Source organism: Siniperca chuatsi, linkage group LG15 (assembly GCF_020085105.1).
Source record: "Siniperca chuatsi isolate FFG_IHB_CAS linkage group LG15, ASM2008510v1, whole genome shotgun sequence".
NCBI classification, from domain to species: Eukaryota; Metazoa; Chordata; class Actinopteri; order Centrarchiformes; family Sinipercidae; genus Siniperca; species Siniperca chuatsi.
The window spans coordinates 13640494-13666155 of record NC_058056.1 but is presented as its reverse complement, the minus strand read 5'-3'; the positions used below and the strand labels follow the sequence as shown (position 1 = coordinate 13666155).

At 41.5% G+C, this 25662-nt stretch overlaps 5 protein-coding genes across 6 annotated transcripts; 2 read left to right on the top strand and 3 right to left on the bottom strand.

The window, feature by feature from the left end:
• Positions 1–468: 468 nt before the first annotated feature.
• On the top strand, positions 469–7426 carry si:ch211-163l21.10 (basal body-orientation factor 1). Its single transcript, XM_044165809.1, has 11 exons — positions 469–669; positions 757–1009; positions 1094–1159; positions 2704–2847; positions 2948–3028; positions 3264–3334; positions 4053–4197; positions 4731–5221; positions 5400–5504; positions 6281–6352; positions 6543–7426. Exons 1-11 carry the CDS (start codon positions 620–622, stop codon positions 6640–6642), a joined length of 1578 nt encoding a protein of 525 aa, XP_044021744.1. The 5' UTR covers positions 469–619; the 3' UTR covers positions 6643–7426.
• On the bottom strand, positions 6405–14524 carry aldh6a1 (aldehyde dehydrogenase 6 family, member A1). The gene is made up of 12 exons (XM_044165807.1): positions 14369–14524; positions 13851–13892; positions 13659–13733; positions 12506–12667; positions 12179–12257; positions 10975–11277; positions 9934–10055; positions 9386–9575; positions 8737–8918; positions 8470–8649; positions 7489–7587; positions 6405–7387 (listed from the first exon to the last, which is right to left on the bottom strand). The coding sequence occupies exons 1-12, from the start codon at positions 14405–14407 to the stop codon at positions 7283–7285; spliced, it is 1578 nt and encodes a 525-aa protein (XP_044021742.1). The 5' UTR covers positions 14408–14524; the 3' UTR covers positions 6405–7282.
• A 184-nt stretch (positions 14525–14708) lies between these two features.
• On the top strand, positions 14709–16942 carry gstz1 (glutathione S-transferase zeta 1). Of its 2 annotated transcripts, none has more exons than XM_044165813.1 (9): positions 14709–14975; positions 15318–15369; positions 15460–15527; positions 15716–15796; positions 15892–16017; positions 16174–16249; positions 16336–16388; positions 16469–16518; positions 16754–16942. In XM_044165813.1, the coding sequence occupies exons 1-9, from the start codon at positions 14946–14948 to the stop codon at positions 16878–16880; spliced, it is 663 nt and encodes a 220-aa protein (XP_044021748.1). In that variant the 5' UTR covers positions 14709–14945; the 3' UTR covers positions 16881–16942. The 2 variants fall into 2 exon arrangements, with proteins under 2 accessions (XP_044021748.1, XP_044021749.1); XM_044165814.1 differs by lacking the exon at positions 14709–14975 and adding an exon at positions 15053–15223.
• Positions 16943–16980: 38 nt separating this feature from the next.
• Positions 16981–21112, bottom strand: zgc:163014 (uncharacterized protein LOC100038766 homolog). The gene is made up of 13 exons (XM_044165805.1): positions 20767–21112; positions 20487–20657; positions 20301–20406; positions 19933–20058; positions 19740–19853; positions 19479–19656; positions 19271–19399; positions 18868–19055; positions 18554–18750; positions 18366–18457; positions 18230–18284; positions 17856–17953; positions 16981–17640 (listed from the first exon to the last, which is right to left on the bottom strand). The coding sequence occupies exons 1-13, from the start codon at positions 20826–20828 to the stop codon at positions 17414–17416; spliced, it is 1743 nt and encodes a 580-aa protein (XP_044021740.1). The 5' UTR covers positions 20829–21112; the 3' UTR covers positions 16981–17413.
• A 1068-nt stretch (positions 21113–22180) lies between these two features.
• On the bottom strand, positions 22181–25268 carry tmed8 (transmembrane p24 trafficking protein 8). Its single transcript, XM_044165812.1, has 6 exons — positions 25098–25268; positions 24643–24754; positions 24419–24512; positions 24210–24303; positions 23687–23980; positions 22181–23472 (listed from the first exon to the last, which is right to left on the bottom strand). Exons 2-6 carry the CDS (start codon positions 24750–24752, stop codon positions 23255–23257), a joined length of 810 nt encoding a protein of 269 aa, XP_044021747.1. The 5' UTR covers positions 24753–24754; positions 25098–25268; the 3' UTR covers positions 22181–23254.
• Between the last annotated feature and the right edge of the window lie 394 nt (positions 25269–25662).

Here is a 25662-nt window from a genome sequence, read left to right as displayed (position 1 = left end):
AGTTATTTATGTTTTTTCTATGTGTTTATGTACCTTGTGTACCTTGTGTGTGTCCTTATGTTGTTTGTTTTGTTTTATGATTCATATGTCACTTGGCTGCTTTAATGCTGCAATTTCCCTTTGGGATTAATAAAGTACTCTATCTATCTATCCATCTATCTATCTATCTATCTATCTATCTATCTATCTATCTATCTATCTATCTATCTATCTATCTAACTAGGTCAAGCTGACAGTAGTCTATGGCTATCAGTAATAAAGTAATGAAGTTGACATGTGCATTGTCTGCCAACTTCAACTGTGTCATAAGGTGACTGAAATTCAATTTTCTAAGGAAATGCAGCTAAATGGGTAAGTTAATAATAACAATACTTTGAAAACAAGCTTGAATAAGGTTGTGTGTATTAAATGTACAATAGTTACCAAAGGTCATGTAGCAGAGAAATTGGACCTTTTCCTCGGCTACAGCGTCTCCATGGCAACAACACTACACAAACATTCACAGCGGAGCACAGGAGCTTGCTACCGTTACCGTTAGCCAAACTGTAAAAATCCTAGAGTAATTACCGTGCACCTTTTTCTCCTTATGGTAGTATTTTAGCCAGTAAAAGTAGCAGTGATGCCGAAGAAGAAAGTAAAGAGTAGTAAAGTAAAGAGGGCGAAAGCCGGGTAAGTGCAGTTACAGTTACATTTGTACACTTCTTTTTTGCTGACGTTCAAACGGAAACTCAAACTACTCTTGGTATTTTGTCACAGGAAAGGCAAGAAAGAAGGCAAACAAGAGTCAAAAGTGGACAAAGAGTCGGACATCGAGAAAGCCAAGGCCAACGCTGCCCTCTGGGAGCTGAGGGTACAGGTCACCGACCAGTCGCTCGTGCACTATCGTGAGGCTTGCCGCAAGTTGGCACGCGCAAACGAGGAGCTCACCAACCAACTGTACCGCGCGGAGAAGGACACTATCGATATAACTGGCTTTCTGAAGAGACAAGATGCGGCTAAAGAGGAAAAGGTCGGGGAGTAACGTTAGCTTGTATGTGTAAATGAACACGATGAATGATGAACCGTTTTAACACACTGTCACTTATTTTAACAGATCAATATGCTGAAGGAAAGTATCAAAAGCCAAGACGCACTTGCACGTGAAGAGCAAAAGAAACTGGTGAGTTCATTTTTAAAACACAGCCACAATAAAATAAATTTAACTTGAGCTTTCATTTGGCCAACAAAACATGCTCAAGCTAGCATGTTCATATAGTATACGGCATTGCTGTGATTTACTGTGCGCAACTTCATTTCAAAAATGTGCTGCGCTGTGTCTTAACAGCTGTCTTGTATGTAATTATGTTGACATTTACTGGATAAGAAAACAACAACCAAACAAAGCCACCATAAAACAAAAAAACAAACCCTCACATTCCGAGTTACATGGTCTAATGTTATTTTAATCTGTCAGTGGCCACAGAAAAAAAGCATAATTTAAAAGTGCTTGGTCGGTAAAAGCCAGTCACACTGTTGGTCTTGATGTGTTGACCATACCTCACATGTCACACAGATCCTTACTCGAAAATACAAGTTTGAGTTACATAACACACACCAAAGGGACTTATTTTGACTCCTTTTATCCTTGCTGACCTCTGCTGCTTGTAGTTAAGATCAAGCTATCAAACTGACAAAATTCAAGTGGCTTAACTAGACAAAAAGGTACAAAAAACGTTTGCTTCTTTTGCTAGCAGCTGTTTTCCATCTTCCAGCTCTTACTTCATGCTGGTAAAATGGAGTCCAATAAGCTTCTGAGGAGGAAAAAAGAAGCATGGTCTGGACCAACTTGAAACATCCCTATTTTAGACGTGTATGGAACTGTCACATATGTCCAGTTAGGGGAGAAAAAACACTGTCCTGTGGTTGACTCTAAAGATGGGATTTCAAGACATGCTGTTCACAGCTCTTTTCTCATTGTGAGGTGATAATATGCTTCATCTTGAAAACTGACTTGAGCTAATGGAAACTAGTCCATCAAAGGCGCTCAGGGAACATGAATGCCCTGGCTTTTGTTTAAGGAGAGACATGATGAAACTTTCTGAGTGTTGAGAAATTCAGTCAGCCAAATCATTATTCCATAAAGACTTTTCCAATTGCAGTTCAAAGACAGATGCATGCAAAACTAATCACTTTAGGTTTAAACCTGTGGATATTTTTTTTTTTTGGAAAGCTGACCATTTGATAGCTCACACAGAGGGAAAATTGTATATGATGCAAACCAACTTGCATAAATACTGTAGATTGGTGCATTGATGTGGATGAACGTATACAGAGTTATGTGAAGAAATTAGGCCTAAAGTTGTAATCAGATGGATGATAACCTCTCATTTAGTCGTCATGTACATGTTTGTGGGAGCGTGTTTTGCCAGTCTCTCATGACTTTGGTCATTTTGTCACATTTTTGCTCAGACTGGCTTTTCCACAGTAGCATCTTGAGGTATTTATTTAGCCTGACTGATCTGTGCTGAAGTTGGTTTGCAAAATAGTATGGCCTGTGTGAACTCTGGTATACAAATCTTCTTCCCTGACCGATACAAACTGCACTCATGGGAATTTTGCAGATCTAGTGTATAGCTGAGTGCATTTTTTTCAGTTATGGCATGCAATTTAATATGTAGAATGTGCAGAATTCTGTGTATCTAATAATATGATTTGTTTCAACAGGTTGAAGGTTACACAGTTCAAATTAATGAGATGCAGGAACTGTTCAGAAAGAAGTCCAGTGACTTTAACATGATCCAGGATGAAATGAAGAAAATTAAGGAGTTTCACAAGAGGAAAGCCCAGATGGAGCAGGAGCTCAGTGATGTAAGGAAAAAGAAAACACAGAATAAAATGTTTCCTCTGTGGTTGTTCTGTTTGTCAGGATGTTAATGCTACCAATAACCATGACCTTTTTATTTTGTAGATTAGAGAAAACATGGATGTTGCTGACAAGGAGCACAGGGAAAACCTAAACAAAATGGAGCACAGATTCTTCAAAGAAAAGGTATTGTCAAGTCTAAAACAATCACCTAAAAATGATCCTACTCTGATCAGTTTGGAAGATAATGTCTAATAATGAGGTTAAATCACAGTGAAATGGATCTGATTTGAAAATATATCAGTCAAGCAGTTACTTAGTCACCTGGCCCCCTGTTCATGGACAGATGAGGGAAGATGTAGGTAATGGTTGATATTGTCCCCGTTGGAACCTCAAGTGAGGTTTGCAAATTTCCGTACAGGCTCGCCTGGAGAGGGAAGCCGAGCGAACGATAGCCCTGGTAGTGGAGAGGGCCCACAATGAAGCCATTGTGTGAGTGTGTTTTTGCTGTCCCTTTACAATCTAATTTTATTTTTTAAACTGCTCTTTGATGTGCTCCGAACACAAAGAAAAAATATTTTACTCACATGAATGTTTATGTATATAAATGTATATAACTAGAACTAATGTTATTTTCTTGACCACACTGGTTCGTCATGTTCAGATAGTATACATCACCAAAGCCAACGATCACATCTTCAGCCGCCCCAGGATGTCCTGTAGGGAGGAGAGTGTAATGTGTATGTGAAAGACCATAGTTTGTTACTTTTGAGGCCATAAGATGTATATTTCACCTCTGTTGAGTTATTTTTACAGCTCATAAAACATCAACATTGATACTGGTGTGGTCCTGCCGGTTTGGTCTTAGTGTCAGTAATTGATTTCATTCTGACACACTCAGCTTGTCTTTAAAAGTCAAATACACTAGTCCAGTAAATTCAGTGTTTTGTGTAGGAACCAAGAAAGTGAGAAGAGAAATGTCATATGCTCTACATGATCAGAACTCCTCACATTCAGACCCTTTACCACTGTGACAGATAAACGCTCTTTAAACGTTTTATCCTCCTTGGAACACTCGAAATGCAGATTAAAATAAATCTTAAATACATACAAATGATGTCTGGCATAAAATTAACATTCACAGGGTTGTGTTCATGACTAGAGACACATTTTTTCTGTCGCTTTTTTGTTTGTCCTGTAAACTATTTAGGCAGTTGGACGATGCCTCACGCTCTGTGTTCAAGGAGAACGTCCGTCTCAATGAAGCGCTGAAATATCACATAAAGGAGGCAGAGGACCTGCAGAAATTGATAAATTCATTGGCTAAGGAAAACAGCTCCCTGGCACTGGACAAGGTATGTTTGAACCATAGGTTCACTATTAGGCACCAGCAGTCCTTGGACAGAGACCATTCATGTCCATAAAGTCATTTTCAATAATTTCAGTTATGAAACACTTGTCAGATCTGTGCAGAATATACTTCAGGTGGTTTTTCCCTTGTGTTGTTTACTTGTGCTGACCCTGTGTATTTTGCTTGTGGTCCTACTCCTACCCCGCCACCTCCTGACTACTACCCAGCCTCTCAGTGGTCAGTGGTTGTGGTGAGTTTCCACTGGTGTATGGGTTCAAATTTAGTGGCTTCTCATTCTCAGGTTTCTGGCACTGACTCTTTAGGACAAATTTATATTGGACACATTAATCTTACCTCTGATGACAGTAAATCAAGGGAGTGAATCCACCTTGTTGAAGCTTTGGCCACTCACTCAGCAGCACAGGCTAGCACGCAAATCATTATCTGTTCTAGCTCTACGTATATTGGCATGAAAATGAAAGGAGTTAGCTCAGTGTCATCCATCTTACTACTATGCTCTTCTGTCTACTCACCCAGAACACATTTGAGTTGATAGTAAAGAAAAATGCAGCTCAAATGGAAGCCCAAAAAGAGGAGCTCTCCAAACTGAGGGCCAAGGTAGCTTCTCTGGAGCAGGCCCGAGAACTAAAAGCTGGGGAACCTGAGCGAGAGAGGAAGGAGAAGGAGAGGACCCTGGTCAGCATCCAGGCCAGCCAGGTAGAGTTGGAGAAGCTGCAGAAAGTGCTTGCCATGCGGGAGAGGGAATTGGGGCACATCAAGCGGCTAGCGAGCACCATTGTAGAGCAGCGCTCAGAGCTGGAGCAGTTCTTCCATGAGGCACTGGCTCAGGTGAAGCAGGAGATCATGGTCAGCAGGCTGCAATACAAAAAGGAAGCACTACAGGCTTATCATTGGAGGCTGAGGGAAGCCACAGCAGGAAAGCTAAAGTTCCCACCCATCCGCACCTTTCATAAAAGCCCCCACAGTACCAACTCTGTCCATTCAGACATGGAGGCAGCTGCAAGGTGGTAGGTCCACTTCCCATCATTTCCATGACTGTCTTTGTGATATTTTTAATTCATGCTGATCAGCACCAAGTAACCTTCAGCTCTTCATGGTTCATCTTAATACAGCCTATATATGTAAAAGAATTTGTAGAATAGAAGAGCTTAACATTCATTTTGATTTCATCCACCTATTTTTAAGGACTCATCATCCAGGCAGCAAAGTTGAAATCTCAGATCTCACTTGGGAGCAGAAGGAACAAGTGCTCAGGCTTCTCTTTGCTAAAATGAACGGACAGAGGGAAAGGTAATAAAACCTCCCAATAACTGTATCATGTTTGTCTTAGCAAAAGACATGTTGGTTGCTTGTTTATAGCTCATTGACTTCATTCTGATTAATACCGTACAATCCACTAGTAATCCCTGAAAATGGACTGAAACTTCTGGATCAATTACCACTGTAGAACAACGTGCAGTGACGCCAAGCAGTAGTTCAGGTTGAACCTCTGCTGACTCCTCCCTCTTTTTAATGTTTTAAACAGCCATTTTCTCAGCAGAAGAGGATACCATAAAACATCAGTTAGGCTTCAACCAATTTTCTTTTCCATCCAGCTGCTTAAAACGAATGAAGAAAAGAGTCTGGGCACAATAGTAAAAATAGGCCCAGCCGCAGAGTCGTGTGCTTGGAAACAAACATCTGGTCACGTCGATTTTCTTTCAGTCTATTGGCCCCTCTTCACGTGCACTAGCAGTTTATTTTGTTCTTTGAACACTTGTGGTCAGAGAGCAGCTGGTAACATGATTTTCAGAAAGGAGTGTGCGGGGTATCTGGATGTATGGGGGTATGGCAGGCAAGAGGAGATGTATATCCATGTTAACAGTGGTCTGGCACCTAGTCCAGCAGAATAACACAGAACATTTGGTGAGTCAGTTAGGAGCATCCAAGTCCATGTGCATTGTGTTAACCCAGAGTAACCCCTTTCCGAGACAGGCTGCAGGCCTGAGTGAATAGACACCAGTGTGCTAAAACATGGCTTTTCGCTGAGGTTCTGTATTTAACTGCACTCTGCATTTTCCTGATAGGAAAGCCAGCCATCATCTGGCTTTGTCTGCCTCCTCTGAGAAGAAACGCCTTATCGACAGCGATGCTGCCGGGTAAGACACTGAAGGAATGTACGAGGATAAAAGATGTTCCTCGTCCTTGCAATTATGAAGCCTGTGCAGATTTATTGGTCCCACATTCCATGTTTAGCTGAAAAAGCATTGGCTGTGAGAACATGAGTGCCTACATGTTATTTATCAGACAGTTGCATTTGAGCGTTGCATAATGACGACTGTCTTCCAGAATTAGAGAGGAGCTCTCCCCGGCGACTTTCATCACCCAGGCGCCTGAGCCCGCTCTGCCCTCGAACCCAAACAGCCTACCGGATATACACACCACGTGACCTCTGTGTGTCCTCTACATGGCACATCACACTCTGGATTGTTTGCCTCTGCTTTGTACTCTTCCCACAGAGTGTCAATCATGTGTATAGTAGAATACAAGATGTTTGTTTGTGCTCATTATAAATATCTTACCGTGCATGTATATATGGCTTGTGAGTATTCTCTTTCATACATGAAGCTTGTTTGAATTCTGTCACAACCCATTTAAAAGGATCTTTTCCCTGAAGACAAAACTATTTCATGACCACAAAGTGCTGTTATCAACTTGTGCACCAGATAAAATACAAGATCTCTAAACAAATCACTGGATGGTGGGTCAGTGGGATACAATGCAGTGTGTCAATGGCAACTTTCTTTCATGGGTATTATACACACTACGCTATATGTACACGAGAGTTTCAATACTTGTGTATGTGAGGAAATGACATTGATCCAGTAACATTGGCTCAGCTGTACAGATCTTTTGCATTGTTAAAATCTTGGGCACAGTGGTTTACATTTACACAGTATCTATACATACACATCTAATATAAAGTCTTTAAAAGAGTGATTTAATGACTTGCATTATGAACTGTTCCCATTGAACAAGTCTGTGTTGTGCGTGGAAGAAGGGTGAACAGCAGCACTTGGATGGAGTACTTAGCGTCCCATTGTAGGCATGGTAACTGTAGGACTTTTCAAGGTGGCATCTTCAGCTTTCCATTGCGAGGTTACAGTTTTGATCTGTGTGTAGAACTGGATGCCCTGGAGAGAAAAATAAAAACCATTTACATCAAAACTTAAGACTGCTCCATCTGCATTTTTCTTATACCTGTCACAATAGGATGCATTTGTTTATTTCATACTTGTTTTCCGTAGAAGTTCATGTCCCCTCTGAAGGATCCTCTTGATCCAGTGAAGGAGAACATAGGCAGTGGAACAGGGATGGGGACATTGACTCCAACCTGCAGAAAACAAGTATTTTCCCTTTCATTTCTATAAGTGTAAGCTTTGTAAAACAATCCCCCAGGATCCTAAATTGCTAGGATGAGTAAGATGCGGCTGACGAGAGATGTGGTATATATGTGCAGTTTAAAAAACAAGCTTACATGATCGCACTAAACAAAGCTAAACCTGCAATGTATATTTGCAGTTCTGAAAGCATAGCATGCTCTTATGATAGGGAAGAAAAACTAAATAAAACATTTTGTTATGAAGGCAATAGAGGCATGGCATCGTTGGTTTAGAATGTTTGAAACAGCGGGAATAAGTTTGGACACACTAAGGCCTTTTGGTGAAGGGGCAGGCAGAGAAAAAAAAAAGGAAAAGCAGATGTTTGTTGCATCGAGGTTTGGAGAAGAGTACAGCACATGGCCTGCACTGCATTCCCCGACATGTGAACAGCAAACACAGGGCATAACTAAGGCTCCACAGGCAAACAAACAGGGTAAAGGCTGGCCATATTTATGCTTAAAAGGGTTGAACAGGACCCTAGGAATCCCTTTTGAGTTTAATTTAAGATTTCCCTCCTCGAACACTCCCCGGAAAAATGTTTCTATGTCCCCCTGTTTTCATTTAACAGACACATATTTGCTGTAGCTATTTGTAGTCTTGACCGGTGGGGAAGCGGAGGGAAAGGGGTTGCCGAAAGTGTTTATTTTAGGTTAGGGGCAAACAAGGCTATACTTGACATGGAAAATAATTGTTTTTTTTTATGTGTGTGAAGGTTTTCAAACAGAAATGTGATGTGCTCCCTGCTTGAGATGCTGTGTAGACATGACAGAAGGATGTGAATGTCTCCTTTCTCCCAAAACAGAGGAACACATTTGGAGGCTGCAGCCACTTACCTGGCCCACGTCCACCTCGTGAGTGTATTTGCGTGCCGTGGCGCCATTTGTGGTGAAGATGGCTGTACCGTTGCCATAGAGGTTCCTGTTGACCAAAGTGATGGCATCATCCAGAGTGTCTGCCTCGAGTACGACCAACACAGGCCCGAAGATCTCTTCAGTGTAGCATTTCATTGCAGGCTATGAGAGCACAAAAGTGAAAGGTTGTTCTTAATGGTACTCAAATGCAAATCCATGTGTGCACATAAAGATATTAAACCCACGTACTGTGACATTGCTGATGATGGTGGGACCCACAAAGTTGCCGTTCTCATAACCCTTGACCTTGATGTTTCGGCCATCCAGGAGCAGCTGAGCTCCCTCATCCACACCACTCTGGATCAGACTGCAGACTCTCTCCTTGGCCTGGGGAGAGATCAGAGGCCCCATGTCTGCACCAGGCTGGTCTCCTAGCAGGGCCCCATAAACAACGAGCTATAAGGTTACACACTGTAGTAATCACACGATGTGAGCACATCAAGGGCACTGACATTCAAATGCGTCTTTTACCACAAACACGCAAAAGCCTGAACGAGGGGCACCCTGAGGCACTCCCTCAAAAATGGATACTTGCGGGTTTCCTGTGTACTACACAAGTTAGAGTCCATATCACTGCACACAGAGAGAATCATTCTCCATTTCCATTCTCAAAGGATTCGGTGCTCTGAACCGCTATTTAGGTCTGGGCTGCAGATCTGGCCACAAATTTGCAGCATGGCTGACTCAACAAGCCCTCTCTCCCAGCTGACTCCAATGTGAGTTACAACAGGGGCAGAAGGCGAGAGGTGTGGTTAGGGCGGCTTGGGTGGCCCCCGAGATGACTAAACCTAAGGCCCTCAGGGGGCTCAGGAGAGACCAGAGGTGAAGGGTGCGGTACCTGCATTCACGCGCAGAGCCTTGGAACGCTCCACCAGCTCCGGCAGCCAGCTCCGTGCCTCGCCCACCAGGATGGCTGTGGACAAAGCCATGCAGCGCTGTCCCGCTGCCCCGAAAGCTGCACCCACAAGCTGGTTCAGAGTGTTCTCCTTGTTGGCATCAGGCATCACCACACCATGGTTCTTGGCTCCCTACAGTACATGAGAAGTGGTTAGCCTTCTGCTGTTTGATCTCCACATTACAGCAACTATTTACAAGTGAGAACATAATTTCATCATTTGTTCCACATCAGTTCCAAATCCCATATGGATTTGATGGACACGAATCAAGATAAATAGATGGAACAATCATAATTCACAGGCTTTTCAACAGTGATGCACAGCTGCAATCTCTGTTTTGCACCTTGTCCCATCTGTACAGCTGGCAGTGAGGAGGAGCAATGAAGGTCAAACATACAACAAGAATCTGTTAGCCAATGCTGCCACCTTCTGGACATTAACAGCAAATGTCAGACATTATAATTGTGTTGCTTTATCATTGGATACTCACCATGTTGGACTGGACCCTCTTGCCATTTTTTGAGCCCCTCTCGTAAATATATTCCCCAGCTTGGTTTGAGCCAACAAAGCTGATTGCCTTGATGGCTGGATGGTCACAGATGAAATTGACAGCTGTGACAGAAAGACAGTTAGAAGGTGATAGAAGGTGTATTAACTTAGATATCCTTTAATCAACCACCGTAATCAATAACCACTGATATTTGAAAACCTGTGTGGTACTGCATTACAGATTAATATCAAGCAATGATCCCAATGCTGAAATAATAAGTCAATTATATGATTTAGAGAAGAAATCACTTTCATAGATTCTAGTCAGTTATGAAGTAACAATATAAGACATTTGCTAAGTACAGGTTCAAAAATCTGAAATAGTGAAAAATGTCCATTAAAATTTCTGAGCAGAAATTACATAATTAAATGTCTTGTTTTGTCCAGACCAGTCCAAAACCAAAGATATTTAGTTCGCTATCATAAAAGACAAAGAGAAGCAGCAAATCCTCACACTGGAGAAGCTGGATCCAGCAAATGTTTTGTATGTCAGAGGGAAGGCTACACACACACACACACACACAAAAGCAGAAGGGTCGTGTCTAGATGGTAACCCTGGATTTGCAAAACTCTCACAAGATTTGTAAGTCTTTCTTTGTGTGTGTGTGTAGTAGTTTAAGTAGTTTTATGCCTAAACCTAAATCTCACAAGAGTTTCTGCAAATCCAGGGTTGCCATCTAGACAGGACCAAGCCGCAGATTGTATAAAACCAATGTGTCTAAACTAATGATTCTAAGTCACTGTGTCAAATGACCAAGACTAATTTTACCATCATTCATTTTGATGTTTAATGTGCGTTAATTTCATGTTATCAAGTGGACAAGACGCAGATATCTTTGTGAATTTAGCCTTCTTCTTCTGTCCTAAATAATACAGTTTCATAATATACACTGCCTTGTATCTACACTACAGAGTAGGTTCAGGCACAAAACAGAAGGGTTCTTTCAATCACCGGCTAAAGGCAACAGAGGCCAACTCTTACCAGCGTGTTGGCCGTGGATGATGTTGAGCGTCCCGTCTGGTGCACCGGCATCCTGCAGCATCTTGGCCAGCAGCATGGCGCAGGCTGGCACCCGCTCTGACGGCTTGAGCAGGTAGGTGTTGCCGCACACCATGCCCATGGGGAACATCCACAGAGGGATCATGGCAGGGAAGTTGAAGGGCGCAATGCCGGCACACACCCCAAGGGGCAGGCGGTAGGTGTAGGTGTCCATGTCCTTGGTGATGGAGGGCAGGGTTTCACCGAGCATCAGAGAGGTGATGCTGCAGGCGTGCTCCACAACCTCTGCAAAGGAAAGAAATAAACAGAGCATGCAACAATTAAGTGAATTTGTTTTGGTTTTTTTCTTGCAGTTGTGTCAAACCATGAAATAATTGTTTAGGTCTGGTATATTTATAATCAGCTAATCTTAACTGGATTGATTATAATTGTGGAATTGACTGGGTAAAGACAAGCTGTCAGTGTTACTTGTGTGTGTGTCCATCTGTCTGTGTGAAGTATTGAGTGTGTTGACTGTGTGGAAGCTGAGAATGTCTGCAGTGTGAAACTTCTACAAACTCTCCAAAAAAAGAGAGCGCAATTAGGCTTCTCCTTAAATTGTAAAGATGAGTGTTAACATCTTTAAAGATAAGATGACCCCACTTTTTTTTTGTTTGTTTTTTTTTTTTTTACAAGAATTACAAACTGTATTGGTGATAGGAAGGGGAAAGAAAGCTAAATCAAAAATTTTCATATAAGCCTCAAAAAATAGCTCATCCCTTCCCAAGATATAGGGGAAAGGTAAAAAAATAAGTCAATAAAATGACAAAATTTTAACTTTCTCCAATGCAAATTGTACCAGTGGAGTAATCCAGCTACTGTAAGAAAACTCAAGAGCTAGAACAGGTTTTCAGACCAAACTACACTAAATAACTTGGCAAGGTAGATACTTCATAGTGCAGTAATAATTAGTGGTAATCATTTAAAGGGCTCATGAAGAAAACCACCCTTTGTTCTGGTTAACCCAGATACAGAGCTAGTATAACAGTGTATAAAGATGTATAGTATATCATTAACTATTCCTGTTACCATAAAGTAAAACCCTGCATAACATGCAAATAGTTACCTATTTGTTGCCCTTTGTAAAGGAATGCGTGTATATATACAGTGTATGGTGTGCACGTGTGTGTGTGTGAGATAAACTTACGCAATCCTCTGAATACATCCCCCTCTGCATCTGCAAGGGTCTTGCCCTGTTCCACTGTAATGGCCTTGGCAAGTTCTTTCTGAAACACAAAGATGACCCTCATGTCAGTCCTTTGTTTTCAGTGTTTGATTTAATATAATCTGAACTAGAGTTTTAGTATCAATTGTAAACAGCAGGCTCTGAACTAATGTGGAAAGGTTTAAAAGACTGATTTGCAAAAAAAGAGGTTATATGTAACTAATAATAATAATAAACAAGTTGAACAGTGCTAAATAGTCAACTCTTGTTTTCAGTTGCACCTAATACTTTTCTGACTCTTTGACCTACAATGTTGTCCTTGATAAGCTGCTGATAGCGCAGAAAGACTTGCTGCCGAGCCAAGATGGAGGTCTCGGACCAGGAGTGAAAGGCTCTGGTGCACGAGTACACGGCAGCCAACATCTCCTCCTGGGTGGCCTTGGGTACACGGGAGATCACCTCGTTGGTAGCCTGAAAAAAATGCACATTAATACGCTAAAGATTAATTAGTTTCAATTAGCAGGGGCTGTTTAAGCAAGGCAAGTTAATTTGTATAGCACATTTCAACAACAAGGCAATTCAACACATAAAAGGCATCAAGACAAAATGTAAAAGCAACATTTAAATACTATTAAAGAGTTAAACAAAATAAAAATAAGATAAAACAGGAGAGTAAAAGTGTAGTGTAAGATATTAATCAAAAGCCTCAAATAAAAGGCAGTGGCAAACAGAAAGGTCTTCAGCCTTGATTTAAAAGAACTGAGCGTTGCAGCAGACCTGCAGTTCTCTGGGAGTTTGTTCCTGATAGACAGACAGCAGCACCTGTCACAGATGACCTAAGAGGTCTGGATAGGTTAAAGTTCACTAAACGTTGAATCCTAGCAGATGTTTATTTGAGATATGTGGACTTTCATAAATCTGCAGGTCAGAGTTTATCAGATACAAATGACAGGATTTCTACATTAAATCCTCGAGGAAGCATTTATGATTGTTAGGTTGTGACTTGTTATCCAAGTGTAGCTGAGACTTAAGTCATATTTCTCATTGGCAATCATATTTATTTTGGTATTATTTGATTTATTTTACACTTTAAGTTGTTTTTAATTCTGATAATACTAATACTCAATGAAAAATACTGTGAATCTGCTTGTATGACAAAGCCAAATACAAATGTCTACATTTGCAATTGCAAAGTTAATGTAGGATGTAGCAGTTAGTACCCACAGGCACAGACCTTAAACATTATGTAACATGCATAGACTGTATGTCTATGCATGGTCTATGGTAATACGTAACAGGTTAAGCAACTCCACAGACATGAGCCATGTCAGAGCTACCAAGCCACAGTGTAGCATCAAGAAGCACTCCAGCTACAGCAGGATATACCTAACCCAACTATGTACGAAGACATTGCCAAAAAAAAGTGCATCGTTTCTTGATCCAGGCCAGGTGAAATACTTACAGGATTGTGAATATCCAGCCATTCTGAAGTCTTGGATTCAACAAACTTTCCATCAATGAACAGCTTGGTGGTAGGCTGTGAGGACAGATGTTACGTCACATCTGCATTTAGTCAGCAGGTTCATTATCCATGTATGACATTTGATGTAAAGTGTAATAGCAGACAATTAAGTGCAAACTGCTCTCAACTCACCACTGAGGAGGAGTAGCACATGTGGCCAACTTTAAGTGGGACCTGAGAAAGAAACACAGCAGGAGTCGGAATTCATCAAATGCAATAAATATTATCCCTCTATCCAAAAACTATTAAAAGCTTTAGTTTACATATTTTGTAAAACATAAAATACACAAAACCAGCTGTTTCCAGCTGCAGCCTGAAGGCCTAGCAGCTACAAAGTGTAGAGTTATAAAAAGGCTTGAAGGGGACAAAGTCAAACTGACTGGAAGAATGAATGCACTCATGCTACCAGGTGCAGAGTGACACTTTTTCTTGGTGTTTTATGTCAAATAGAACGTGCACACAGAACAGTCAGAATATAATCAAAATTCCTCTGAGGAGTAAAAACAAGAGCAGTTAATCCCATCTGTGCGAAATAAATTAGTGTATAAAAGCAATCCAGACTTAAATCCTGCAGCACATGACACTTGGCACTTTGTAAACAATGTGAGCTGTCAAACCTGCCTGCGTCATCTGCAACTTTAAAATCTTACCTTTGCCTTTAGGACCGATCGTAATGCTGTTGTCGCCATGGTGGAAATGTTATTATGTGCAGGCCCACTTGATATGACAAACTCCGCAGGTAGGACGGTGTCCAGTCAACGACAACATCCAGTCTTCTCCCTCACAGAGATTATTACCTGTGGGCGGGCTCTGAGGAAATCTCAGGCTTGCTATTCGCTCCATGTCCGCACTCCCATGAATGACGCGGCCTGATTGGTCAACTGTGGGTGAATTCTGTCCAATCCCTAGTTGAGGTTTTAGATAATCCCGTTTTAGCTGTGAAACTCGGTTAATCATTGGATAAAAGAAGCCGTTTTCCATTGACTGGCTGGAAGTTACGCAACCCGCAGTTGAACTGTGACCAAAAGCTCTGCTAAAGATCACAAGAGTTAGCTTCATTCAGGCTCGTAGCCGAGCTATGTCTTCATGATATTATATACTCATCGTAGAAGACAGGAAGAGGGACGGTTCTGTGAAATGTGCAGGGCATAATCGACGTCTCTTTAAACACGCAGTACAGCTTATCAGCTACAAAATACAAGTGATAACGTTATCACAGCCACAACAATGCACTTGTCCTTAGTTTGCATCGCCAAGGTACTGTAATAACATTGTTAGCTGTTTGCTAAGTGTGTATGTGCACCAGGTCACTAATGTGAACCATATGAAGCCCAGATGTTGCTTAGTCATGGTCCAGAGTAGGTAGGAGGGATTTTAGGGGCACATCCTATTGGCTGCTGGAGGATGATGAGAATGTTAAACTGTAGCAAAAATTGCGTGCAATAGTTGATTCATTCTAGTTGAGGGAAACGTAGAGCCAAAAAGCTATGGCAACCCAAACCAAGGTGAACCAATAGACACAAGAAACGTTAAATATGTCAAAGGAGGAATGTGATGTGTTTTCAAATGGACTGATCTGTTTTTTGGTTCTCTTTGTAGCCTGTTCTTCATGGATACTTCAGAAGTTCCTGCTCCTGGAGGGTTCGCATTGGTAAGTCATGCCACAGCATTTGACTACTTAGGCTGTTATTTAAAGCATTCTGATGCCAACAAGATAATAATAAAACATTTTGTGCACCAGCTTTTTCTCTTAAAGGTATTGAATATGACCAGGTTCCAGTCAATCTAATCAAAGATGGAGGTCAGCAGGTACAGTATAGATTAACAGGATCCATGTCAATGCAAAAATGGCATACTGTGATAATAAACACTGATAATTAGCATGAGACATGTATTTTAGAATGAAATAACATGACACAGTGTTATGGGCTACTGCTGTCTTAAATGAACAATGGATGCATAAAAAAATCCTCTTAAAAGTTATCTATGTGCTCAAGCTTACACAACAGTACAAGACATTAAACCCCATGCAACAAGTGCCTGCAGTTGAAATTGATGGCATCACCCTCTCTCAGTCAGTGAGTGCCCGAACTCTTCACCCATGCAATCCTACAAAACCCAATTTTAGTTAACCAACTGGAAAACTACTGAAAATGGTTTCTTACTCACACAGCTGGCAGTGATCCAGTACATGGATGAGACCAGGCCAGGGCCTCGGCTTCTCCCAGCAGACCCAAAGAAACGTGCCCAGGTTCGAATGATAAGTGATCTCATTGCCTCTGGGATACAGCCTCTGCAGGTGAGAACAGCACAGTCCACATGATTACAAAGTCAAACTGAAGCCATTTTGGATTACAAAAGGCAATGGTTGCAAGTTCAGGCACGACATGATACAATAAGTTACTTTGGCACAATACATTTAACTTTCACAATAATTAATTCCTGGATGTTTCAGAATTTGTACGTGATTCAGAAAATAGGAGCTGAAAAGGTGCAGTGGGCTCAGCACTTCATTGATCGCGGCTTTCAAGGTTGGCAGAAGCTCTTAACTATACATTCAGAGTTAAGACTTCATCACTCAACTTCCTTTACAATATTACTTATGTTTCTCTTCCAGCTCTTGAGCCCATTCTGAAGCAAACAGCAGGGGAATATTGTGTAGGTGATGAGGTAAGCGCATGACTTTCATATCAAAGCATGACTACAGTTACAGCAGAAACCTTTCATCAGACTCATTGCTTACCTTTTAGATATCCATGGCAGACATCTGTCTGGTCCCACAAGTCTACAATGCAGAGAGGTATGTAATCAGATATATCAGAAAAACTGCAACATAAATACCACATTAATACTCCCCTGAACAAGAGATCAACAGGAATGTCGTGGTACTTTGTACTTGATAGTTATAGCATGTCTTGCCTTATTTAAGCCCCTTTTTGTTCACATAAAATCCACCCGCTACGCCCAAGACCCTGCTGAACTTTAAACACTCTATACAGAAAAGCATGACCCCTCTGTGTCTTTAATCTCTACAGGTTCAAAGTGGACGTTGGGCAGTATCCAACTATCAAAAGGTTAAATCAAACCTTACTTGAGATTGAAGCTTTCAAAGTGAGCCACCCGTCTAACCAACCAGACACACCTGCCGATCTGCGTGCATAGAACAACTCTGTGGGCTTCAGAGACAGCTTTGTACATTGTTGAATAAAATGCTTTGAAAATAATCCGATTTCAGTGCCGTTGCTTTGAATAACAAGGAAACTTTGAGTTAAAAATATTTATTAGCATTTTGACTTCATCCCTTTTACCCAGTCCAGCACTTTATCTCAAATACATGTGTGGAGACAAGGCAGAGGACATAAAGTAATGTCTAAAACATGCAGATCAGAGATTTGTTATGCAAAGTGCAAAACTTCTCAGCTCACTGTTCCCAGCATATTTCCCGTGTGCGGGAAATATGGATATTAAAGAGATTCGAAAGAATAAAATGAAGCTACAATACAAATCTAAGGTCCAGAATATATCATACAAAAAATTATATAACATGTAAAGACAAACCACCAAGAAGAAAAATAACCGTCACAGATACATACACATGGAGATTGTGTCACATTATCGGGGCTGATCACAGCATCTCCACTGTTTAAAAATGATGAAACAATTGTCCTGTGTGGATTTCTTCCCTTATGAATCCATCACTTGTCACCAGGAACCTCCACTGTGCACTTGACTGTGTCGTTGTAAAAGGTACCGGAGCAGTCTGACCCACCAAACACCAGCAATGTGCAGCGGACACTGACATTTTCGCTCTGTTCACACTCAGCGTCTGTTAGGAAGGAGCAGCCCAACTTTATCATGCTGTGTCCCGCACGAGGCTTGGAGCAAAGCAGAGGAGACACCACTGAGCTCCACATGTTGGTGTCTGAGGAGAAATGGAAGCAGGGGGATTCACTGTACACAAGATGATGATTTCACATTGGCACATTAAAACAGGGTGACTCAAAAGGAAATTACCATGTCTGTTTTAGTGCCAAACACCAATCTTACTGAACAATTATGGGCTTAACCGGATCACACAGATCTTGTTTATTTACTATATATAAAATCAGATGGAACTGGTACAAATGACGTACTCACCAGTGTTGAAAATATGTACATCCTGCAGGGCTCCAATTGCACTGCAACCTCCACTGACTAAAATCCTGTTGTCTGAAACTGGAATAGCTGTATGGAACCTGTCCATGTACAGGCAAGGAAGTTTTTCATATGTACCAATATTGTTCTAAAGCGCTTTTTCTACATAATATTTAGACTACTCACTTTCAGTATTTCATGTTGAGCTAAAAAATAAATAATGCAGAAAGATGGTATAATTGTGTCACTAGAGATGACAGTGTCTTAAAACCCCATTAAATTCAAATGCAGTTCTGTCTGTCCAAGACACCAAAATTATTGATTTCCAGATGGCTACGTCTATGGCATTTTTCAAGGTTGTTTAGTCCTGTACTCACCCTCGAGGCAGCGGTGGTATGTTCCCACACTTCACAGCTGCGTACTCCATGAATCCTTTGCTCATTAAAGAAAATATTAAATATCAGTTTAAAGCTCGACACAAAGGCTAATGCAGCCACCAAATCTTTATCTTACCTAGATCTAGAACGTGGAGATCGTTAAGGTAGGTAGCCGTCTTACGTCCACCAAATATGATCAACTTCTGTGACATCAGTGTGGCTGAGTGTCTGTTTGATGCAAACATAAGCATGGGATCAATAATTAAGAAAAATAAAACTATTTGGATGACAGTAAATTCACTGTAGTCTGTAAGGAAGACTGACCCAAACCGAGGCAGAGGTCTGTCCCCCTCCACAATCGGCTGGTACCAGAGTTCAAACTCTGGGTTAAAGATGTACAGAGCATTACTGCAGGATTTATCTCCAGACAAATGGCTCGGCTGAACTCCACCAAAGACAAAAAGCTCTTTCTTATAAAACGCTGCAGAGTGATGTGCCAAATTTGGAACATTCCCTCTCGCCTAAAGGGGGGTAAATCCACAAAAACAAACCAAAAGAAAGCATTTCCTGTACCTCTGCTTGAGTATTTGGTAAGAAATCGAGAACTACAACCTGTTAGTAACTTGCAACAAACCCACAGTGACAAGCTTCCACATCCAGTTCACAGTATTGAGGATGTACAGCTCGCTGTAGCGCTGACCCTCTCTCAGGCCACCGTAAACGAAGACTGACTTAGAGTCTGGGTCATAGGTCGCAGAGTGTCCTCGGGCACACGGTGGTACAGGTCCAGAAGCAGAGGAGTTCATGGGAAACCAGAAGTCACTGTCTGGGAAGAGGTCATAAAGGAAACTAAATGTGGGAAACACATCATGTTCAATGTAAATGCGTTCAATGTGCAAATATTTTAAGGCTTCCAAGTTTGTCTCAATTCCTCCTTTGGTTGTAAACAATTTTAATTAATCTCTGGTACCAGCAAGCTTTATGGACATTGAACAATAAGCAATATATGACCAAACAAATACTTCAACAAACTCCACCGACCTAACTCAAGCTTCCACAGGAGGTCTTTGCAGTAGTTTTGATCTGCAGTCTCCCCTCCGATGAGGATGGCTGTGTCAGGGTCACTCAGACACATTGTGTGGCTCCAGCGCTTTGATGGACACACTGAAACTAATCATGATCTCTTGTCAAAAACCCATTTTGTGCATTCAGATGTGACCACAGTGGTTGTAAAGTTTGTGTCTCTAACCTTCTCTGTTCTCATTCTTTATCTGTACAGCCATTTCCTCTTGGCTGTTCATCCTGGACAGCCTCCTTTTCTTGGGGGTTGAAGCCTGGTCTATGTCCTCTGTGAGACTGTCCATGTCCTCAGAGCTCCATGTCAGGTGGCCTCTCTTACTGATAACTGTCCGTCTGGGTGTCTTATCCTTTCAGTTGCACAGAGTATATCACAGAATAAGTGACTTACCTTACATGCAGACATTAATATATTCTTAAGTATGTCTCTTACCGTAGGCCAAACTGGGGCTTTATTTCCCATAGTGGAATCACTGGTGTCAATTTTATTTACTTGGATCTCAGCATAGCAAACACTATCACCCAAGTGTGATGAGTCCATAGTTATCTGTAAGGCAGGACAGTAATGAAATGTTTCAGCAAAAGTGTAGATAACTGCAAAATAATTCTAACCCTATTTATCTCACCGTTTCATTTCCAGCGTTTTGGTGTAATGTGCTAGAGAGATCAGTGGCATTGTGCTGTTCTGGGAACAGACATTTCCTTTGAACCAGCGGAGTACTGCTGCTGAACTCACTGGCTTCATCCTGTGGCTGGTCACAAGTCATTGCATGACACAAAACAGTGAAAATGTACAATATAATCCAAGTAGCCCATAGAATGTGCTTTCTAAATCTGGAAAATGTAACTATAACCAATATTAATAAGTAACATTGTCAGGTATATGAGATACAGTTTAAGATTTGGAATACTTCTGGTTGGTTTCCTTCCTTATGCTGAACATTAACTGGGAACAGCTGAGCCATATCTTTACTAGCAACTGAAACCCTCTTACCTCTCCACACACTGTGAGCACAATCTTGCCATAAACTCCTCTCCTGCTTCTCTCTGCTGCCACTGTGACAATGTCAGTGCTCCAGTCACCCTCCCAGGTCAGGCACCTGAGTGCAAAGTCGATTTTTACCAATTTAGACTGAGTTTGCTTGTGTGGAAAGAAGCTAATGCCTTTCCCTGCACATACCTTGCTTGCGCTGACAGGGTCCCAATTTTCTCGGCCGGTACTTCTGCACTGACCAGAACCTCTACTGAGATTGTTGTCTCACTACATTTCCATTCTCCAAGACCAAAGATGACCAGCTGTTTGGGAAGCGGCAGCGGGATGTGGACTTGAAAGCACCTTCGGTTGGATTTGCTGCGGAGGGTGAGACCCGGACAACGTGTTTGAACTGATGCTTCGTGTTGTTTCAGTGTGAACACGGCTGTATGTGTAGCCTATATACACGGTTTCCAAACAGACCTACCTAATGAACTGGCGGGGGGCGTCACGCAGGGACCAAAGGACATAAAAATTCAGCCTCCCCATGTTGGTTCGGGGTTACGGACGGTCGCTTCACCAACAATTTTAGAGCACCAGCAGCCAGCAACACTTTGGTGCAACCTGGAGCTCCGGTGATCACTTCTGATTGGCTGACTCGAGCTCGAGGCTGTTGTGAAAACGCACGTGAGACCGCAGTACAATTAATTAATTAACGACCAGGAAACATACTGTCGCTTTGCAGCAGCTCAGTTTAGCCATTGTTAAACACCTGCATTGTGCATTACTGAACAGCTCTTTTGTAACGATGTATACTCGAATTTCTTAAAAAGCAATTGAGCTATTTGCTACCTTTTATCCGTTTTGTCTCATTAATGGCTTGTCCCACCTGTGTAAACTGTTGACGTAGAAGAAGAGCTAAGTGGAGTTACTTAAAGCAGCCAGTTTATTCAGCATAGTCATTTCTCTGAGAAAATATGAAACGTGTTTTTGTTGGCCATACGAAGAGAGATGTTAATTCACTATTGTGGTTATTTTTGTGGCTGTGGTTTATGGAGCCTCGAATCTGAGAAATTGTTGCAAAATGTTATCAAATAGAAAATGTATAATACTTTATATTTCTTTTTACGCAATATTAATTATTGATGTATTCAGTAATATATTTTACATTTTGTCCATTTTCAGGGCTCCATAGTGGTCAGGGTGGTGTTGTATTGGTTTATGTTATTATTCTGCCTCCCTCATGTACAGTATGTAGTGGGGGTGAACAAGACACTGAAAACACCTTCATTATAAGAATCCCTTAAATACAACACCTCAAACTACAATCTCAAATATGCCTTCAGAGTTTAATCAGCACCATGGACACATCAAATAATAAATAAATAAAACATGTAGTAGATTTTACTGGCTGCACAGGTGTAGATAATATATTCATAACTGAGTACATATGGAAAAATGTTCAAATCATCATCAAAGTCTGTCTGAATGAATGTAGTACTTGGGAGTAATAACTAAAACATAACAAATTTGGAGTAGCAACAGTTTAAGAATATGTTTATCCAACTGCTTTTTAGAAATCCAGTAAAACGTGAGTGCTACTAGATGTAACTCTGGATTCTGACTGGTCTTTGGGGAGAGCTGGAAATAAAACCTGGTTTCATCAGCACCTCCGTCTGTAACAATTACATCAATCCCCTAATGTCACAATTTAATGGAAACACATGGGACCATCCCGAAGCACTTTCTAATCCTGGATCAGCAGTGAGACTGTTATGAAATGATGGCGTCTCGGGTGGAATGGACAGATTTGGTTGGCTGGAGACTACACACACCAGCAGTCTTAATGACATCTCTCAAGTGTCAACGTTTACCATTCTCAAATTAACCACAAAGAAAACTAGACAATCCTCTCTTTATTGTGGAATATAAATTTCAGGAACAAATGTCATCATAACTTACAGTAAAAGGTACAGTACAGCAAACATGGGAAGCTTTAAACCAGTAGCTTTACATCGTATACGACATTAGCAGCCAAATCTGTGACATCTTTGGGAACATGCGCACAAGTGAATGCGGTAGAAGCACTGATTTTAGAAACAGGGTGAAATCAACAGATGTGCCCAATGCACCGAGGATATTCAAAAACAAACAGTGACCTTTACTTACATGTGCATAAAATACATTTAGATGACATACTGCCATCGCTCCCTACCTCCGAAACAGCAAATTAAAGGGTGGGCGGGGGGGCAATGCAAATATTGAATCTATATTACATAATAAGAGCTTTATGTGATAAGGGATGACTTTTATTTGTGTCATAAAAAACTGTTACTACTTGCTTCAGTACATTCAACTTATATCTTTTTACCAACACACCACTATGACAGTAGACAGCTCTGTGCACAGAATTTGTATTACATAATTATATTCTCCATTATCACATGATTAAATTTAACACAGATATAAAATAAGTTACAGTACAAAGCAGAAGGATAACTACAAGTAACAACAATGAAGCAACATAATCATTGAAGGTGCACGCACACACACACACAACAAAAAAAAACTACATTTCTTTAGAGCACTGCTGATTAAGCACCTGGCCTGGAGAAATATATGCTGTGCAGGTGTTCCCTGATCACTGCTACCATAGAAATGTTTAGGCTGAAGACAACATATGTTTTATGACGGGCACTTAACTAAATAGCACAGTGCACACATGGGAACATGGCACATATGCAAGGCTTCTTCAAATATCTATCAGCAAGACATTGGAGCAACTGTTGCATTCAAGACTATCTGACCATATACATAAATTCAACATGTGGCAACACAAGCTGATAGTGATAAAAAATAGATATGCCTATATTTAACCTTTTATATTATACTTTTTCCAATTATGGAATCAAAAATAGTTCTTAAGAGTAGTATTCTTCTGTAAAGTATACCTTCATAAACAATAAATTGGCATCTCAGGCACTGTAATAAACTCTGTAGTAGAGAGTTTTATTTCGCCACAGTGAGTAGGAGTTATCAAACTTCAGGAGGTAAGTGCCTTCACCTGGAAAATCGTGGCTCCCCCCGTTAACGGACAAGTGACTGTCCTGGCGGTATACAGGTAGGATTTCAGCCAAGTTTGAGTTGGTTTGAGTTTTGGAGCCCTTCTCGACATCTCCGTTACCGACAGGCCCTGCAACAGAAATCACATAAACCACAAAGTCAACACGCTGCCTCGGATCCCAGCTGGAGGAAAACATAAAAACGCAATTACGGTGTGTTTTGTAGATACAGAATGACTGATGTGTTTTAATTGAGACATCCTGCGAAAAAGGGTTTAAAACAAGCCTAAGTGTGAGCTAAATTTAGGCCGTTTTAAAATTTTGAATTTGCAAATGCTAACTGACCTTCCAGCTCCTCCTCTTCATCCTCGTCATCACTTGACTCGCTGATGTGCACAGTGATAGACCGGCTCGTGACAGGAGTCCAGTCAAAATATATGCCAAAGCCAATGTCATAGCCATCTGTAGCAAACTCCCAGCACACTTTTTTGGCCTCGGGGACAGTGGGCACGTGAACTGTCATGATGTCGCCTCGGTACACTGTCACCACACTGTCCTGCTCCGTTCGAAGCTTCGCCTTCAGCTCCTTCAGTGCAGCAGATGTCCATGTTGTTGGGGGTTTCAGGGGCGGCATCTGGGCTGCCATCAGGAGGAACAAATGGCAATGTGTCCAAAAGGAGCATAACAGCAACTCTGATAATTTTTATCTCGCTTAGATAAGCCTTAGAAAATTGAAGATTCATGTTTTTGGAGCTTGTATTACACTATGAACTTTTTTTTTTAAGCATTGATTTATGAACCCTCTGAATTCAAATGATAGATAAAACAAAGCAGCAGTCATAATGGCATACTCAGCAGGTTCCCTCACCTTTCATCTCAGCGGAGAGCTCACAGCTCCCAGCACTGTTGTTCTCTTCGCCTCCTTCCCCCAGGGCCGGCTCAGCAGGGGCCTCTTCATTACCCTAGAAATGCATACACACAAGACGGATATTATAGCTGAGAAATGATATTATATTGGACTTGCCTGTTTATTAACACTCAGTGACAGCTCTTCCGACATACTTAAATATTAACTACCTCAGCATGTTGTCCTGAATCCTCCTTGGTTTTATCCATATCAGCTTGGTTTTCGGATTGGGTACAGCTCTGTGAAAGGTCTGTGTTCTGGAGGCTGAAGAGCAGATCGTATAACAGCAGAACAGACATCACAATACATTAACAGTGAAGACATTAGGATGCAAGTAGTATAGCTAGCAATCCGGGTCCTTACAGTAGCTTTATAAGCAGCAGCAACAAGTTACCTGAACGGCGGTCTGCTGTCGCACTGTTTGGATGTTATTCCGGGGAACGACGAGAAGGACAGGGATGACAGCCGTGACTGGAGCTCTGATGTAGCCTCTAATCTCTCCATGGCTGTAAAAACAAGACACCTCAGTCTGCGTGGCTGAAAAAGATGAAACCCCTCCCCTTCCAGCCACAGGGAGGGAACACTAAAACTAGCCTCCTAACGCAGATAAACTAACTAAACAAACTGCTGTTTGACATTAATGGATGTTAAGCACAGCACAAACTGGTGAATTAATAGCTAAAGCTGTAGAAGCGAAATGTGTATGCATAAGTGATGGGCTTTATTACCTAGCTTCCTCTTCATAAAACTGACATTAGCTTGCAGGCTAGCTGGTTAGCTCACATTAGCTAACGTTACCTAGCAAGCAGAGAAAGTGCAGCCGCAGCTGTTGGCACAAACTTAACTCACCACGGTGTAACGCTGATAATCCGATAACTCGATACGATCTCACTTTAGTCCAACTCAGGCCATCGGGAAATACGCCTCCATATCACTGCAGTCATGTGACGGACCGCTCCACGGTGCTGCTGCTTGACAGGAAAAAACAGGATTTTTGACACTTCCGTGTTTTCTCGAGTGTTGACGAAAACCTGCGAATCTGAGGTCTCGAGATCCTGTTCAAGAAGCTATACATAGAGGTACACCCGCATGATAAAATACACAAAACAAAAACAATAACATAAACACACAGCTCAGATCAGGATATGCTTTCCGATAACAATGCGTTTTGAGAAGAGACTGACTCAGACAACTTAATTTCTTCGGGAAAATTGTTCCAGGTCCTCGGGGCCCTGATGGCAAAAGCTCTGTCCCCCTTAGTTTTCATCCTGGACCCAGGAACAGACAAGAGACCCCTGTCCGAAGATCTCAAACTACCTAAAGGTTCATAAGGGATTAAAAGGTCTAAAAGATAATCTGGAGCCAGGCCATGAAGAGCCTTAAAAGTAATCAACAAGATCTTAAAATCAATCCT